Below are 18,803 nucleotides of genomic sequence, written 5' to 3'. Positions count from 1 at the left end.
CCTATTATCTTTAGCATAATCGTGATGCTATGATTTGTAGTAAGAAGTATGTATTTGGTCTTTGTCCCTATTTCTGCCATAGAGCTCCTAAAACCCTTGGAGAGTGACAAAAGTCTTTTGTTATGTGAATGAAGTGACTTTTGGACTACACCTAAGGATGGAGGCTGGTTACCAGGAGAAACAACCATATGATTAGAGGGTTGGAACTGTCAGTCCCACCCTCCACCTCCAGGAAGAAGAGAGGGACTGGAGATTGAGTTCAATCACTAATGACCAATGATTTAATCAATCATGTCTATGTAATGAAGCCTCCATAAATACCCAAAAGGACAGTGTTCAGAGCTTCCATGTTGGTGAACATGTGGAGATGTGGAGAGAGTGGTGTTCTCAGAGAGGGCATAGAATCTCTGCACCTTTTCCCCATATGTTGGCCTATGCATATCCTCCATCTGGCTGTTCCTGAGTTATATTTTTTCATAACTAAGGGGTAATCTAGTAAGTAAAATGTTTCCCTGAGTTCTGTGAGCCACTCTAGCAAATTAATCAAACCCAAGGAGGAGGAGGTCGTAGGAACCTCCAATCTATAACCAATAGGTCAGTAGCACAGGTGGCAACCTGGGCTTGCAATTGGCATCTGAAAGGGAAGTTGGGGAGGCAGTCTTGTAAGACTGAACCCTTAACCTGTGGAATCTAACACTGTCTCCAGGGAGATAGTGTCAGAATTAAATTGTAAGACACCCAGCTGATGCTGAAGCATTGTTTAGTGGTGTGAACACACACACACACACACACACACACACACACACACACACACACACACACACCCTGCCCTGTCACATTGGAATTGGGTCCAGAACCATTTTAACAACTTTCTAGTTAACTGGCTTAGTGCCTGATCCCTGGTAAATGCTCCTAGCATGTGTCTTGGTGAACTAATGAACTAAGACCCACTAAGTGGTCTCCCTATGTATAGTCTTTCTAATTCCAATACATCCTTCATCTTGCTGCCAAGGAAAATTTCAAAAACAGGTCTGACTATTATTTCCTTGTTCAAGAAGCCTCCAAGGCCTCTCACTTACTTTGAAAGAGCTTAGGCCCAAATTTTCTATAGATTGTTTCATTAAGAAGTTTTTATAAATAGTGGCAAGAGAGAAGGACAATAATACTTTACAAATACAACTGGAATTATTTTGCTGGTAAAGCAGAACAGCAATACTAATAGTGATTAGGAAGTAGGAAACACCAGGTAGAGAAGCTACACTTATGAAGCACTTTAAAGAGTAAACAAAAGAGTGAATTGGTACAATCTGTGGAATAAGGATATCTCAGAATTTTGTCTTGCAAACCAATAAAATGTGGGGGCTGAAAAGACATTGACTCACTAAAATGGACTATCATGAATAGAGAGGTTCAAGCAAGCTTTTTGGAGTTTGTGAATGAAACAGTAGAAAATGAAGTTTGTGGTGACCATTGCTTGCATTATTCTCTTAGTCTAAAACTCTCACTTCCCTTTTTGTGGCTTAGCTTAAATGCTGCCCCTTCCGTACAAAACTTATGCTTCTCTGGAGTGGTGGGGGAGATTCCTGTGGCAAGTATGCCAGTGGATGTTTCATTTCAGGGCAAGTAATAACCAGTTTGGACACACAATACCTTGGATTCAGGGTATTGTCAGGGAGGTATTTCTATTTGTCAAAATTCGTTCAAATGTAAGTATCATAAAACAAACTAAAATAAGTAAAAAGAGTGTTTATTGGCTAATAGATTTCAGAAAACCTGAGGTGGTACCAGTGTCAGGTGAGACTTGATTCAATGACTCAAATAATGTCCTTGGAGGCTCTGCCATCTCTCAGCTCCACTTGGGAATCAAGGATGGAGAGAAGTGGAAGGGAGAACCACTTCTTTTAGGTATAGGGCTTTAAAACTATTTCACTTTTTAAAAAACGATGTGCAGGGCTTCCCTGGTGGCACAGTGGTTGAGAGTCCGCCTGCCGATGCAGGGGACATGGGTTCGTGCCCCGGTCCGGGAAGATCCCACATGCCGTGGAGCAGCTGGGCCCATGAGCCATGGCTGCTGAGCCTGCGCGTCCAGAGCCTGTGCTCCGCAACGGGAGAGGCCACAACAGTGAGAGGCCCGCATACCGCAAAAAAAAAAAAAAAAAAAAAAAAGAAATGGGACTGAGCCTGATGGAAATGGATTTGGAGTACCAGTTGACAAATTAGGTAGGATGGTAAGTCTGTGATTTTTTTTCCCTATGTTTTTCACTATCACTAAGTTTGATCTCCACGGAAGCAAGGATTGACCAAAAAAAAAAAAAAAAAGCAAATAACTCCAGATCATTAAAACAACAACACCGACAATAAAACTACCCAGGGAATTTCCTGGTGGTTGACCTGGGTTCAATTCCCAGTTGGGGAACTAAGATCCTGTGAGCCATGTGGCCAAAAAGAAAAAAAAAAGAAAATGCAAATCAGGTTTCAAAAGCATAGATTTCTGATCCTTAGACTCCCAGGGAAAGAAGAGAAGTGCTGTGTTGATTTCTAAATAACTTTATCCTAAGATAACCAACCTCTAGTCTCAGGTGAGTTGACAAAACTTGCCTGTATGCCTTCCTTGCTGTTCTCCGCCTCCATCTTATCTATGCATCTTTTCATTTCTCCTGTAACAGAAAGTGGATTAAGTGGCCTTGCTAGCCTTCTTCTTCAGAAAATGCAGATTCCTAGCTCAAATTTCCTAGATTGCCTGGTCCAGTGATTCTTAAATTGTGGGCTGCTTAATGCAAGCATCTTCATCACCTAAGGTGTTTATTGTAGATTCATTGACCTCAGACCTACCAGATTAGAGTCTCTGGATATAGAGCCCAGGAATCTGCAATTCACAAGCTCTTTTGCCCAATATATTTTTAGAACCATCACTTTAGTGTCTTCCTGGCAGCTCAGATGTCTTATCTGGAAGACATGCCTGACTCCCAATAAGCTTGAAGGCAGGTGGTGATCTTTAAAGAAGGATCTAGCACATCTTGAGTCAGGTTATCTATCTCCTTGCCCTGCCTCTGGTGCATTATCTGAAGACTCATTCAGTTTCATCCCTCTACCCCATGTCCTTTAATACACACAGATAAGTAATCTTGTAAGTTTCCACTACCACTCCCAGGATGGTAATTGCTTAAGCACACAGGGCAGATCACAAACAGCCTTAAAAACACCTTACACATACTGAGCTCTTACCATATTCCATGCACTGCTCTAAAGTCCTTTAGGTATATTTATTTGTTTAATGACAACCTATGAGGCAAGTACTGTTTTATAGTCCTCATTTTACAGATGAGGAAACTGAGGTCCAGAGAGGTTAATTAACTTGCCCAGAGTTGGGATTGAACCTAGGCAGTCTCACTACAGAGCCCCATGCTTCTAACCACTGTTTTCTACTGCCGCATGCAGTAAAAGTTCATATGTTGTACTTACACCCCTAGTGGAGTAGAGAGGGTATGGGGATGAATGCATGTCTTCTCATGGAGAAGCCATTCCAGGATGCCATATATCCAGCATGTAAACTACCTTTTTTGGGGCACTGGCAATCTCCCAACTTTTCATTTTGTTATTTTATGTTTGGGAGAATGGATTGCACATAAAAATCCTATTCAGCTTTGGCATCAACATAACATTAGGCAAACTATGCCCTTGACACACTATCGAAGTTCTTTGACTTGGAAGCCCCTACCTTTTCCACTGTTAGGTGTGCCCTTAGACATCATTTCATATTCTAGGAAGCATTCGTCAGGGGTACGGAATCATATGAGAAATTCTTTAGGACAATGATTCTCAAATTTAGATGCTAATATTATAATCATTTGGGGAGCTTTTAAAAATCCAGTTTTCCAGGTCACACCCCAGATTATTACAGCAGATTCTCTGCTGGTGAGATCCAGGCATCAGTATATATTTTTTAATTTTATTTTTTTAATTGCAGTGTGGTTGATTTACAATGTTGTGCAAATCTCTCCTGTACAGCAAAGTGACTCAGTTACACACATAGAGACATTCTATTTTTTAATTATTATTTTCCATTATGGTTTATCACAGGATATTGAATATAATTCCCTGTGCTATACAGAAGGACCTTGTTCTTTATTCATCCTATATATAATGGTTTACATCTGCTAATCCCAAACCTCCAGTCTTTCCCTCTCCTTTGGCAACCACAAGTGTGTTCTCTGTGTCTGAGTCTTTTTCTGTTTTATAGATAGGTTCATTTGTGGCATATTTTAGATTCCACATATAAGTGATATCATATGGTACTTGTCTTTCTCTTTCTGACTTACTTCACTTAGTATGATAATCTCTAGTTGCATCCATGTTGCTGCAAATGGCATTATTTCATTCTTTTTTATGGCTGAGTAATATTCCATTGTATATACGTACCACATCTTCATCCATTCATCTGTTGATGGACATTTAGGTTATTTCCATGTTTTGGCTTCTGTGAATAGTGCTGCTATGAATATATGGGTGCACATATCTTTTTGAATTATTGTTTTGTCTGGGTATATGGGCATCAGTATTTTTAAAGCTCCTTAGTTAATTGCAATGTGCAGCCGAGTCTCCAACAGTGGGGGCTGGAGAACCACTGTTCTAGGCTGAGTGATAGCTTTGAAAAGACTACTGTTGTCTCTGACTGGATGTGTTGTTTCTGACTGACATGTCCGTTGCTTCCTCTTTTCCCCATGTTATAGTGGTTCCAGATTGAACTGTGAAAGCATACCAAACTTGCTGTTAGGCACTGGAGTCTAGAGTTGTAGGTACTTGAGGATTAAATAAAATGATATCTCTATATGTACCATGCTCTTATTTATTCATTAAAACTTCGCTGTGATAAAAATATAACAAATATTGTCTTGCAATGTTTTTCTTTATCCCAAGTCAATACTTGGGGTCTCTACAATTGAAATGTTTTTCTGATCTACTGGGGCTTTAAATCAGGGAGAAACCAAAGTGCCAAGATGTCTAGAAAAGCTGAAATATTTAAGTATTTTTACAGGGACATCATGAACTGTAAAAGGAAGAGAGGAGAAGCCTCCCAAACATATGTGAGCAGGGAAAGCATCACATGGCAAACTGATCTATTACACCTCTCTTTTGGTAAAGTTCACCCAAGGCTCTGTCATACGGCATGAGTGGTTACAGTGCTGCCTTGGCAGATTACTGGAACCAGGGGTGGCTTGTGAAACGGTTCACCCAGAAGGTCTTTCAAGTTCTCTCTTCCCTTTTCTCTCTCTTCTCTTTCTATTGCTTTAGCTCTCACTCTCCCTATCTCTATGCCTCTCTGCCTCTCTCTCTTTTTCAATTTTAAGCTGTGTTCAGAATATCCATTATGGACATAGATCTGATAATGTGATGGGCTCCTTGAAATCAATAACATTTCCAAAAAGTCAACCCATCATACTCGTAGGTGCCTTCTTTTGACTTACCTGGGGAGCCCAATGCTAATGAGAAGGCAGTTTGGGTACTGGTAAAACACCTTCCTTCTTTGTCCCAATCTTTTACCTATTATATATATTTTGTTCTGTTCAAATTATGCATATATCTTTAATTGGGCAAATGGTTACAGTAAGAAGAGAAAAATTTTTGCAGCAATTACTTTAAGTCAGTCTTATCTTTTATTTTTTATTTATTTTATTTATTTATTTATTTATTTTTTTGTGGTACACGGGCCTCTCACTGTTGTGGCCTCTCCCGTTGCAGAGCACAGGCTCCGGACGCGCAGGCTCAGCGGCCATGGCTCACGGGCCCAGCAGCTCCGCGGCATGTGGGATCTTCCCAGACCGGAGCACGAACGCGCGTCCCCTGCATCGGCAGGCGGACTCTCAACGACTGCGCCACCAGGGAAGCCCAGTCTTATCTTTTAAAAAATAAGATGCAAAGAGTTTGGGAAAGGGTAATTTAAAAGAAAATTTAACTATATACCATTAGAAAACAAACATTTTCAGAAATGTATCAATACTATCATTTGCAATAGTTCTTTTCTCTTGTGTGTTTAGAATATACTATCCACATGTCAGTTAGTTCTTCCAGTCAAATAATAAATAATGTCTATTATCAATTTCTCATTGAATGTCAATGGGATAACTCATGATGAATAAGCTCAAGATTCTTTTTACATGAAATTATAATGTTTTGGGATTAAAGCCAAAAGCCACAGACTGGGTGTCCTATTCATAAAACGAAACAGTAGCTTTTGGAGCTTCAAGGACTACTTATCTTTATTCTATTCTCTCTTTCCTTGCTTCTTAATTACACACACACACACACACACACACACACACACACACTTTATTTTATGAGCAATATAACTACATTATGGAAATGTTAATGAGAGAAAAATATCCTTCATACAATAATTTCATTACCGTGATAAGGACACTTACTTTTTTGTGGGTATCCCTAATAGATTTTTTTCTAAACTAGTTACTTCATTTAAAAAATAGTGTATAGGGCTTCCCTGGTGACGCAGTGGTTAAGAGTCCGCCTGCCAATGCAGGGGACACGGGTTCATGCCCCGGTCTGGGAGGATCCCACATGCCGCGGAGCAGCTGGGCCCGTGAGCCATGGCCGCTGGGCCTACGCATCCGGAGCCTGTGCTCCGCAACGGGAGAGGCCACAACAGTGAGAGGCCCGCGTACCGCAAAAAAAAAAAAAAAAAAATAGTGTATAAACAAATTTATGCTATTTTTTCCCGATATTATACTATTATAAGCATTTTTACATGTTGTAGCATAAAATTCACAACCAACCAATAGTTTAAAGGACTATCCATTCTAGTTAGTGGATGTATCCAGTTTCCTTAAACATGCCCCAGTTTTCTAATTTTTCACTATCTTAAGTGGTGTTATGGTTGCCTTTGTGAGTAAAATGTCTCCCCCACCCCCAAACTTTTAACAGCATTTCTCTAGAATGGATTCACAGGGTGTGACTGTTTTAATTCACAAAACACTGCCACACAGAGCTGTTGGAGCACCAGTAGGCACCATGGAATCTCTAATAAATGACCAGGATTGATCTCTTGTTTTGTGATTTGTCTTGGTTTGTTTGCTCTTAGAGCTTTGATTTATGGCTCTAAGGAGCAATTTTGGAAAATCATTTACCCATCAGCTGAGACAATCTGACTATTGCACTTATAAGGTCAAAGTGGAGCAGACCTGAGTCAGAGGGATTTCAGGCGTCCAAGCCCCAGATAGCCCAGCCGCTGCTACTCTTTCCAGGAGAATATCCTAGATTCTGGGCACAGTGACTGCAGGGAGGGAACGTGGAGAAGCTGTCACTGTGTTTCCTGGACATCATTAGCCTTCCTAGTGCTTTTTCCCAGACAGGTAGGCACTGCTTCAGGTGGGCGCTGGGCTCTTGTATCAGGGCTACCTATGCAAAGCCAAGTTAGGGAAAATAGAGTGGGGGAGGGGTTGTGTTTTGGGAAAGAGGGTAGTCTGTGGTTTCTAAATCCAATCTCTCTATACATAGTGAGAGAATACATGTTTGTGGCCTAACAAGGTTAGAAAAGAGACAACAGGCCCCAAACGGAGTCACTTGTGTTAAGTCCCACATCAGCAAACCAAGACCTAATAACTAACCTAATTGCAGCTTCAGCCTCTCCCCAAAATGTGACCTTTCACCAGTCAATATGAAATTACTTGGTTAAGACTAGAGGTAACCCACCCGATAAGACCCTTTCCTTCCCCCATAGAAAGGTGACCTTGCCTGAAATAATCTACTCTTCATTAGAAACTTCCTCTTCCTACCCCTTTCATTTGGTACAGCTCTTTGAAATTCCTTTCTGTCTGCTAGATGGCTGGCTGCCTGCTTCATGAATCATTGAATTAAAGCCAATTAGATCTTTAAATGTACTCAGTTGAATCTGACTTAATTTAGCAGATTTGGTGTCAGCGATGGAATCCACAGAGCCCTTCCAAGATCTTCTAAAACAAGAAACACAGGCGTTGTACCCTCAGACCTTTTGGAGTTCTGTCCTTTTCAGAAGGGCCCTGGGTAAGCTGCTCTATGTTCTGAGCTCTGCTCTCTTTGCATCAAGTTCCTGATCTAATTGGCTTGCCTGTCAGTTCCCTATTTGATTGGAAACCTCAGCCCTTGGTTCTGCCCCCAGATTCGATGTTGGGAATGACCGATGGCTCAGTCCGGAGTTCTCTGTTGTGTGGAACCCCAGTCTGCAGTCCCTATTCTTGGGGGTCTGCTGATTCAGTCCTTTCCCCAACCCCCAAATTCCACACTGGGAGCTGCTGGTTGTTACCAGCTGAAAAACTGGACTGGATTTCAGATCATACTGGGTTCTACTTAAGCTAGACTGAGTCTAGTAAATAAAAGTTATTGCTAATGGGATTCATAGAAGTAAAAAAGAAAAAAAAACCCAACAAAATTGGTGAGCATGGCTAAGGCACTTAAAAGCTGTTAGAGTGCTCACCACATAACTAAACTCCCGTGTTAGGATAAGTTGGTCATGGGACAGTTTATATTGACACTAGATTACCTGCCAACCTCAAGAAAATTTCCATGCTAGAAGGTACACTGTAAAACACCACACAATCCCCAACCCAGTGGCACATCCCTCTTAGATATTAGTTTGCTTCTGAGAGACCCAAAGTCTTAACTAAAAAAAAAAAAAAAAAAAAAGGAATCCTTGAATTCAAAAGAGTTGAGCACACTGCCTTCCAGCACACCTGCTTGCTTTATGTCTATGAACTATACTGCTAAAAGATATAAATACCTACAAAAATGGCAAAACCTTACTAAAAACAATCTAGAATTACAGTGGCCATTATGGGGAATGTTCCAATTAGATATGATTATTTAAGAAGTGCACCTGAAAGTAAGGGTTCCCAAATCAAACAAATAGAATAAGATACCAGTTTTAATCAGCATGCAGAAGTCTCCAAAAGGCTTCAAAATTCCAAACTAGCTTCATTGAAAAATGCCTTGCAAAAGGCTAATGAAAAAGATACAAAAAGTACCTAATAGAAAAGTCTAAGATTGATGTGATTCCTACTATTCCTCTTTAGCTCCTTTAATTGAGTCTCAGAGTCTACTGATCCTCTGTCTGAATTGTCTTTACACTACTGTAAACCAAAGTGGCCTTACAGACCCCATGTCTACCTTCAGTGGAGGGCCCCATATGGCTCCCTTCCAGAGTTGATGAGACTGAGGGATTTTTCTGGTAAACTGCTATGTTATTCCCTTAAACATCCAAAGGGAAACTAAATTAAAATTAATTAAAAACTTTGCCAAATTCTGATAGATACTGGAGCTTGCAGAGGGGATCTTGGGAAAACTAGCAGAAGCCAGCAAAAGGTAAAAATTCTTATCGGAGCCAGCTCTCCAGGATCTCTGTGGAGAGGGGAATAAAATATCTTTTGCAACCTCTTTGGGGGACACCTCTTGGACACATCCAAGAGGTGTTCAATACTGCCAGAAATAAAACTATGTACCTGGGAGGGAAGGGGAGCAAACTGAAGATAATATGGCTAGATGGGAGGATTAGCCCCTTGGTATTTTTTAGGCTGCAACCCAATTCTTTGAGGAATTAAGAGCAATTGCCCTTATCTTCTCTAGAAACAGTTCAAAGCTCACCTGTTCTTTTTTTACCAATCCTGAAACTTCCCACATTTATCTCAAATAAATATTGTAAAAATTCTGGCTTTAAGAAGCAAAGTTCTTCTCAGAGGAACTTGCATTCCTTCCCTGTACCTTTGAGGTGTAAATGTCCTACCTGGTCTGCTCCAGGAATTATTTTCTAGGCCAATCTCTTTAAACTACAAACTCCAGGGAGGTAATACTTATTAGGGGGAAAACAAAAGAGGAAGAGGTCATTTAAAACTTAGGTGAATGAAAAATCTTTTAAGTGTCTTCTCCACAAATATTATTAAAAAGTTTTAGCCATCTGAGCAGGTAACCTTAACTTATTCTATCTACCATAACAACTTAAATCCAGCTTTTTTATAACTAGTGAACTGTGTATTATTGTACCTGAATAGTAGCAATAATATTAAAATGAAAGCTATAAAGACTCTGTTTGCCTCTGTCACTTATGTGTGTCTCTCTATATATTTGTGTTGTAGATGTATGGTATTTTTCTACCTATGGATAATATTGCCAAAAATTAATCTGTAAAAGAGCACTATTTAATTGGCTTAAAGAAAATTAGGCACTTAAATAAAGTGTTTCTAAAATTTTCAGTAATATAATAGAAACTGACACAAATGCTTTTCAAGTTCACAAAATCTGGGAAAATATTGAATACTAATGATAATTTGAGCTTGTTGGTTTAATTAAAATGTCTACAGAGTTTTATCTTCAGAGTTACCAACACTAAAAATAATGCAAACATACAACTTTTATTCTACCTGGGTTTACTAGTCAAGTAAGTTCATGTAATCTCTGTTTCAAAATTTGTCAGCAAGAGAAATAACTTGGTATGATGAAATTTTCATGAGTAAACAAATTGTTGAGAACAAGTGAATTAAATAGATGTAAGTGGGAAAAAATTTTTAGGTGAACACTTAAAATAGTTTTCCCCACAAAAAATTTAAAAAAAAAAAAAAAATTAAAAAATACCAAAAAAAAATTTTTTAAGAAAAATAAAATCATTTCCCCAAATCTTTTTGGTAAACTAACACCTTAAAGTTTTGCTAGGTTAAACTAAATTATGGACAGTCATTAAATATTTAGATCATTTCCAAATAAGATAAAATACTGAAACATTAATTACTGAACATATGCTTATCCACTTTTGGCTTCCTTTTACAGAGGAGCTAAAGATGTTTGGTTCTATTAATAAACATGTTTTGTGCCACACTGAGAAATTTACTATGAAAAAGCAGATATTTCTAAAAACAATAAAAAGTATTTATACATTTGCCAAGCCACAAAATGCTAAAGTAAAAGACAGTTCACAACTATTTACTTCTTTATTTCACTAAATCTTAAATTTTCTAAGGGTTAAAAACAGAAATAATGAGATGAATATCGCCATATGTAAAGAAAATAAGATGTGTGTTTTCAGTAAAAGAAGGTATGGGGAATGAAAAAGCATTTTGTTGAATGAAAATGAAGTAATTTTGTCCTAAAGAGAGACTGCTTATTTCAGAATGGGAGAGAGAAAAAACACAGGACAAAATATGAATGTAAAGAAGAAAGTTGTAGAAGGTTTGTGGAAAAGGAATCTTTGGTAAGGGATTTATACATGGTCAAGACTGGCTAAGATGGAAATGAATTTAATTGAGTGAATAAATTTTAATATTAAAAGGAAGCAGGTACAAAATTAGAATCTGCTTTTCTCTCTGTGAAAACAATGAAGTTTTATTGAACTATTGGTGTGCTCTTGATGAGAGACTGTGAAAGTTTTTTTTTTTCTTCCTCTTAAGTAATTTGCCTAGAAAGCAAAGATTTTGTGTCTTGTCAAAATAATTTCCTGTGCTATCTTTATCGTGTCTTTTGATTAGTTAAGAAAGTTGAGTCTTCTCTATTAAAAGAGCTACATTTTCCTTTACAACTATTTAACTTTCTGTATTTGCCTTTGAAGTCTTTAATTGTCATTATGGTTAAATGGATAACTAAGTATTGTTTTGCAGTGACCTATGATCCTATTTGACCAAGGGCTTTACAATCTTTTAATATTTTTGACAAACTTCCCGCAAATCAAATTCTAAATGAAGTCATTTTGACCTCAAAGTAGCTTTGAGATATTCCAGAAGACCCCTGGAAAATCTCAAAACACTTGTTCTCTCTCCTTATAAAAAGGAGATGTTAAACAAATTAGGCTTATTTGATATATTAAGTTATATTGGAAGCATTGTCAAAGAAGAAGTAATACTGAGCCTTCTTTGTGTTGTATTTGCATATGCTATAAATTTTATAAAATTTTGAGAATCCCTAGAAATCTGACATATCCTGGTGTAATGATTATCAGTCATAATTCCAGTCTTATCTTAAAACATTGTATGTCACAGAAATAACCAAATTTCCTTGTCAATTCCATTATAATGAGCTCTCAACAGATCTTTAACGATGGGCATTTTAAAGATTTTGTCATTTACAGACAGTTATTTTTTTACTCAGATGCTTTTGCAAAAGTGTTTCTGCAAATGTGCTTCATCTTCAAAAAGATTATTGGAAAGGACTTTGACAAGTGCAGGTTTCTTATAGCTTTAACATCATAAAACTAAATTGAGTAAAAATTTACAGAACTAATGGAAAAACTGGATTCAAGTAAACAAATATTAATTACACGGGACTGAAGGAATTAAGGAAGATTATTATAATTGTTTTGTTTGAAATATTGCTGTTTTTTAAATATTTTTTCTCCAGATTTCAGGAAACCTTTTTTTCTTAAGCTATCTATGACTTAAAGCAATTTGGCAAAGTATACCTTTGTAAACAGAGATGAAACATTGACTTTTTCTCTCTACCTGATTTCTCCCAAATTTGAAAATTCTTAAATATTCTTTTCATGGCATTATAGTTAGTCATTTACATAAATTCAATAAGAATCTGTTCTCCTTGTAACAGTATACAATTTGAAACACTGGTTATACTACTGAGGCTTTGACAGAAATGTCATATTTGAGGGAGATGTGCATAGACTCGGATATGACCAGACACATTTAAGGAACTAAGGTTGACTTTCTGGAGTCAGTAAAGCCCCTTGGAAAAATTGGCTTGTTACTTTACTTACAAGGTTCCAACGGAGCAGTCTTCCAAAGAGCTTATATGGTCAATCACTTTTCTTGCTGCATTTATGTAAATAATCAGGCCAAGTTTAATGCAAATAAATTAGTTTCACTGTGGTTATCTTTGATTTTTAAAAATGGGGTGATTTTAGAGAGAAAAGTTTTGTGTGCACCTTTGTAGATATTAAATTCTAATCCTGTTGATTGTCCTTGAGGTTTGTTATATATCCACAAATTGGACTGGGTGCTGAATTCTTCTATTTTCCTTAAGAATTTGGCTATGAATCTCCAAATGAATGTTCCAATTTTCTCCCATTCTGATTTGGAATCACTAAGAACAAAGACTGCCCTTGAATCTCTTTGGAAGGGACTCATGGTTCTCCTCCCTACCCAAATGGCAGCCAAAATCCAGGAAGTTGAACCTTAGGTACACATCTCACAGTTGAAGAAGACTCCATTTGTCTTCTGGTCCTGAACACCAGCTGGAGATATCTCAGGTTGATCAAAAGGGGGGAATCGTTTAAAAAAAGAGACAACTGACCTAAAATGGAGTCACTTGTGTCAAGTCCCATGTTAGCAAGCCAAGATGCAATACCTAACCTAATTGCAGTTTCATCTCTCCCAGGAATGTGACTTTTAACCTGTCAGTGTGGAATTACCTGGCCTCTCTAATGAGGTAATCCACCCAATAAGACCCCTTTCTTTCCCTATAGGAAGGTGACCTTGCCTGAAATAATCCACTCTTTGCTAGGAACTTCCTCTTCCTACCCTCTTCTGTCTATAAAAGTCTTTCATTTTGTACAGCTCTTCAACGTTCCTTTCTATCTGCTAGACGGGATGCTGCCCATTTCATGAATCATTGAATAACAACAATTAGATCTTTAAATTTACTCAGTTGAGTTTTGTTTTTTTTAAAAAAACTCTGCTGCTGACATTTCCCCTCTCTGTTTTTTTACCCTACAGATATGCACACAAAGGTCTTTGTGTTCCCCAAAGAGTCGGATAATTCCTTTGTGATGCTGACTGCACAGCTAACAAAGCCACTTAAGGCCTTGACCGTGTGCCTGCATGTCTATACCGATCTGACCTGTGACTATAGCCTCTTGTCTTATGCCGCAAGGCAACAATATAATGAGATTCTCCTCTTCAAGGGAAAGACTGGTGTATACAGTGTATCCGTGGGTGGAGCTGATGTCTTTATCAAGCCTCCTAAGAGTTCTCCTGCACCAATGCACTTCTGTGTGACCTGGGAGTCTACCTCAGGGATTACAGAGCTCTGGGTGGATGGGAAGTCCATGGTGAGGCGGAGTATGAAGAGGGGATACTCTTTGGGGACAGAGGCAAGCATCATCCTGGGACAGGAGCAGGATGCATTTGCTGGGGGCTTTGATAAAAACCAGTCTTCGGTGGGAGACATTGGAGATGTGAACATGTGGGACTATGTGTTATCACCAGAAGAGATTAGCACTGTCTATGCTGGTGGGAACTTCAGTCCTAATGTCCTGGACTGGCAGGCGCTGAAGTATAAAACACATGGTGAGGGACTTCCCTGGTGGCGCAGTGGTTAAATATCCACCTGCCAGTGCATGGGACATGGGTTTGAGCCCTGGTCTGGGAAGATCCCACATGCTGCAGAGCAACTCAGCCTGTGCACCACAGCTACTGAGCCTGTGCTCTAGAGCCCGTGAGCCACAACTACTGAGCCCATGTGCCACAACTACTGAGCCCGTGTGCCACAACTACTGAAGCCCACGTGCCTAGAGCCCATGCTCCTCAACAAGAGAAGCCACCACAATGAGAAGCCCACACACCGCAACGAACAGTAGCCCTCGCTTGCCACTAAAGAAAGCCCACGTGCTGCAACAAAGACCCAATGCAGCCAAAAGCAAACCAACAAATAAATAAAGAAATTTATAAAAAAATAAAATAAAAATAAATAAAACACATGGTGAGGTGTTCGTCAAACGACAGCTATGGCCCTGAGGCCCTTTTGTGAATCCTGAAGTTGCCTTTTGGGGATTACACCTTACATTTCCCTTGTCTCTGGCTCTGATGTTTTACTGCCCTACACACTGGGCTCTTGTGCTCTGGGAGGAGTGTATTTCCATCTCCTTTCACCACTCTTTTTCCATCAGCACATGGGACAGTGCCAAGCAGAGGGTCTTATACATTTCTCCACATTAGAATTACCAGGTCACACCCCAAGCCAATTAAATCTGATTTTGGGTGCGTGGGACCCAAGGATCAATGTTTTTTAAAGCTCTCCAAGTAATTCCAGTGTTCAGCTGAGGTTGAGAGCCATTGCATTTTAATGAGTGTTTAAGAAAACGTGAGCTGACTTTTTTTCACCTAAAAGACTGCATGTGTCTAACTGTAGTCCTGCCAACATTTTCATTTCCCTTTATAGGAACACCCACCCCATTTACTGTGTTTTATTGAATTATCTAAAGAATACAGGAATAGGGCTTCCCTGGTGGTGCAGTGGTTAAGAACCCACCTGCCAATGCAGGGGACATGGGTTCAAGCCCTGGTCTGGGAAGATCTCACATGCCGTGGAGCAACTAAGCCCATGCACCACAACTACTGAGCCTGTGCTCTAGAGCCTGTGAGCCACAGCTACTGAGCCCACGTGTCACAAGTACTGAAGCCTGCACACCTAGAGCCCGTGCTCCACAACAAGAGAAGCCACCGCAATGAGAAGCCCGCTCACCGCAAAGAAGAGTAGCCCCTGCTCATCGCAACTAGAGAAAGCCCATGCACAGCAACTTACCCAATGCAACCAAAAATAAATAATAAATAAATTAATTAATAAAAAGAAAAATAATACAGGAATAGAATTTTTCCAGCACTCTGCCCCCACCATCAGGATGAGGTCATTACATATTAGAATTATCTTTAATTCTTTAATCCTTTCAATTTGAATATTCAAAATTGAAAAAAATGTTTTGTTGTTTCTGTTTAATTTGTTCAATTTTTTTCTTCAGGATCACCAATTTTTATTGTGTGAAATTTCAATTATTTTTTCTTCTCATTTATCATCATCCAGATCACTTTTATCTGTGTCCTTTATCCTTATATTTTGAGCTTTTATTTTTTCAAACCTATCCTTCATATTAGTGTTAGGGAGGAAGAAATTTTTCTCTACCCTTCTAAGTTCTTCTGGCTGATCTAAGAATTAAATTGACATGAGACAGATTAACAGGAGAAAATCAAACAAAATTTAATAACATGTATACATGGGAGGAACTCAGAAAAATTGAGTAACTTGCCAAAATGGCCAAAATCCTCACTTTATCATCTTCAGCTAAAGACAAAAGAGGATGTTGGGGGTAGTGGTTTGGGACTTCAGAAGGGAGGAAGGCAATTCACACGGAGACGGAAAAGCAAACGTTTGGTAAATAAATGTTTGCTGGACCACCAGAGACAATGGGACACAGAGTGGACTCTGACCTCTAGGACCTGCAGTTTCCCCCACCACCCCTAGCCCATATTCTTTGCAAGTATCTCTGGTGATAGCTATATTCTGGAAACAGTCCTTGTATCTAAATCCTTTTAGGCAGTTAGGGGGAAGGTCAATGTTTCTTCCTGAGTCTTTTGGGCCTTGATTGTTTTCAGCCTGAAATAATCCACATGCCAAAGAAACATTTTGGGTTGGCAGATTTTTCTCCCCTACAAGTAACTTGTTTTTCTCTTTAGCGTATTGGGATCCTTACTATTTCTAATGTCATTTAAAATTCTACAATGCTTTGAGTTGTCTTAAATTCTTTCTTGGATTTAGTGTGTTTTCTTTTCTTCAACGTTCATCTTTCATCAAGTCTCTGCTTTTCTTCAATTTGCTTGAGAGTTTAATGCAGTCGCTGCCTAAAATTTTCTAAATTTCCTGTGATTAATCTTTTATGAAGTAAATCTTTTACATGCTTTAAATAATTTTCTTTTATATTTTAGTAATTTTCAGTCCTCCTATTTGTTCTAATATAGTGTGAGAAGTGAGTCCTCTGAGTCCCCTTCCTGCTTACCTGGACACAATTAGATTCCCTAATAATTTAAATTAACTAGCTGGTGGACTACTAACTATATTAGTAGTTTCTAATCATGCATATCCAGCCCTGACATCCTGCAACTCCCATTTTAAATGACCCTCACCTCTACCAATTTCTGCCAACGGTCCCAGACTCACAGAGGTGCATTTTTAAAGATATTTGTGTCTTCATTTCTCTCTCAGTGGAATGACCTGGAGTGCTGAAGAGGACACCTTTGATAATAGCATCATAATGGGCAAGATGAGGTCTCTGGTTCTTTTGTAGAGGGTCATAGGCTAGGGAAAATCTTACATCCCTCTGACTGGCTCCTCCCCTTGGAATGAAGAAAGACTCATCATGCTGGTACCATTTCCCAAGTCTAACATCCATGGGCCCACAGCTCAGGGATCAAATTTCATATGCACACGATAACCTCTGGGGCTCTGGGATCCTTTGCTCTCCACCATGTGTGGAGATTCTTGTTGCTGCTTGTGAAATAAAATTCATATTTTATGACAAGACAAGAAAAATTTAAATATAAAAATTCTTCTCTGTCTGTTGGCCTTCTCCCTTCCTCCACTCTGCATGGTGTATCTGCATCATGCATTGACCAAACCTCCCCCATCAGCAGGAATACCTGCTCAACCATAAAGAGCACCATTCTCCTAGCATCAACAAGACAACTCCTTAAAAGATAATATTCCTTCTTGATCTTGTAAGAGATCATGTGACCTACCACAATGACACTTAGATATGGATTATGTAAACTGTCGATAATAAGACGTCATTTGATGTTCAGCCCCCGTCTCAAAAAACTTATATAACTGTGCCTTGACTTCTAATGAGTGGAACAGTCCTCAGAGCTTTCTGAGATGCTCTTCCTTGATTATAATCCTCAAATTTGGCTTGAATAAAATTTTCCATTTCTTTCTTAGATTGACTGATTAATTTTCATTGACATGTTCTGTCCTAAAACTTAGATCTGGAGAGGGAAAGTTTCAGGAAGACCTTTCTTGCTTTAGGTCTAAGCTGCATTCTCTAGTTTATATCTTTGGGAGGAGGATTATTTTAAGCTGATTATTTTTAAGAAACTGAAGACTCAGAAAGTGTTTCTTTTTACCTCCCCCTTAACTGCCTAAAAGAATTTAGATAAAGGACCTGGTCCAGAAAGAGCACTCTCACCAGAGATACCTGCAAAGACTATGAGCTAGGTGTGGTAGGGGGAACTTGGTAGGGCCTGGAGACCAAAGCCCTCTCTGTGTCCCCTTGTCTCTGTATGGCATAGCAAACATTTGTTTACCAAACATTTGTTTTTCCATCTCTATGTGAATTGCCTTTCTCCCCTTTGAAGACTCAAACCCCTACCCCATTCTCCTTCTTTCAGTGGCATATAAGTCTCAATTCCCTAACTTATCCATGTGTCTCACGTTGATCTCGGAGAGGGAGCAGTGAGTGGTGGTGTGAAGCAAGATATTAATTCCCTGCCCAGGAATTGAACCTGGGTAGCCTGGGTGAAAACCAGGAATCCTAGCCACCAGACAAACAAGGGCTAGAGGCTAGAAGCTACTTTTCCCTGGCTCTTGCCTCCAGTGAAAAATGTATTTCTCATGGAGGTATATAAAATATAAAAACAGGTACAAAGTTTATTATGAGAGATATAGCACAATAACAAGTGTGACAGCACACAGAGAAACAGTTTGTTTAGCAAGGCAGAGATGCACACCCAGAGAGAAAGAGCATGGGCATCCTCCCTAATGAGGAGGAGAGCAGAAAAGAGGTGGTTAAACAATTTATAAAGGGCAGTTCTTCCAAGTCTTTGTTTACCTTTGGCCAATTATCTGGTTTCTTTTTCCACACCTGACCTGCCCTAGGACCCTCCCCAACATGCGTGTGCTACTTTTTTTGTAGATGGATTCCAGCCCAGAGCCCTATGGGGTGGCCTTAGCATCACATATTATGGGGTGGTTCCCCCTCTTTTTTGACACCCCAGGAGCCTTTCTGCACATGTGCAATTTCTCCCTTGCCCCAAGGAGGGGAAATATGTGACCTCTTGAACCTT

General features: G+C 39.3%; 1 protein-coding gene across 1 annotated transcript in view; it reads left to right on the top strand.

The window, feature by feature from the left end:
* Nucleotides 1–18,803, top strand: part of LOC307065300 (C-reactive protein-like) — a gene marked incomplete at both ends in the record, with an annotated part of 134,992 nt that overhangs the window by 18,819 nt on the left and 97,370 nt on the right. Inside the window, 2 exons of the mRNA XM_079722135.1 lie at nucleotides 7,292–7,364; nucleotides 13,689–14,261. Of these exons, the coding sequence (XP_079578261.1) occupies nucleotides 7,292–7,364; nucleotides 13,689–14,261 (646 nt within the window). The remainder of the gene's footprint in view (nucleotides 1–7,291; nucleotides 7,365–13,688; nucleotides 14,262–18,803) is intronic.

This window comes from Hyperoodon ampullatus (assembly GCF_949752795.1).
Source record: "Hyperoodon ampullatus genome assembly, chromosome: 2".
Classification (NCBI taxonomy): domain Eukaryota; kingdom Metazoa; phylum Chordata; class Mammalia; order Artiodactyla; family Ziphiidae; genus Hyperoodon; species Hyperoodon ampullatus.
The sequence above is the reverse complement of the archived record's forward strand: the minus strand, read 5'-3'. Positions and strand labels throughout refer to the sequence as shown.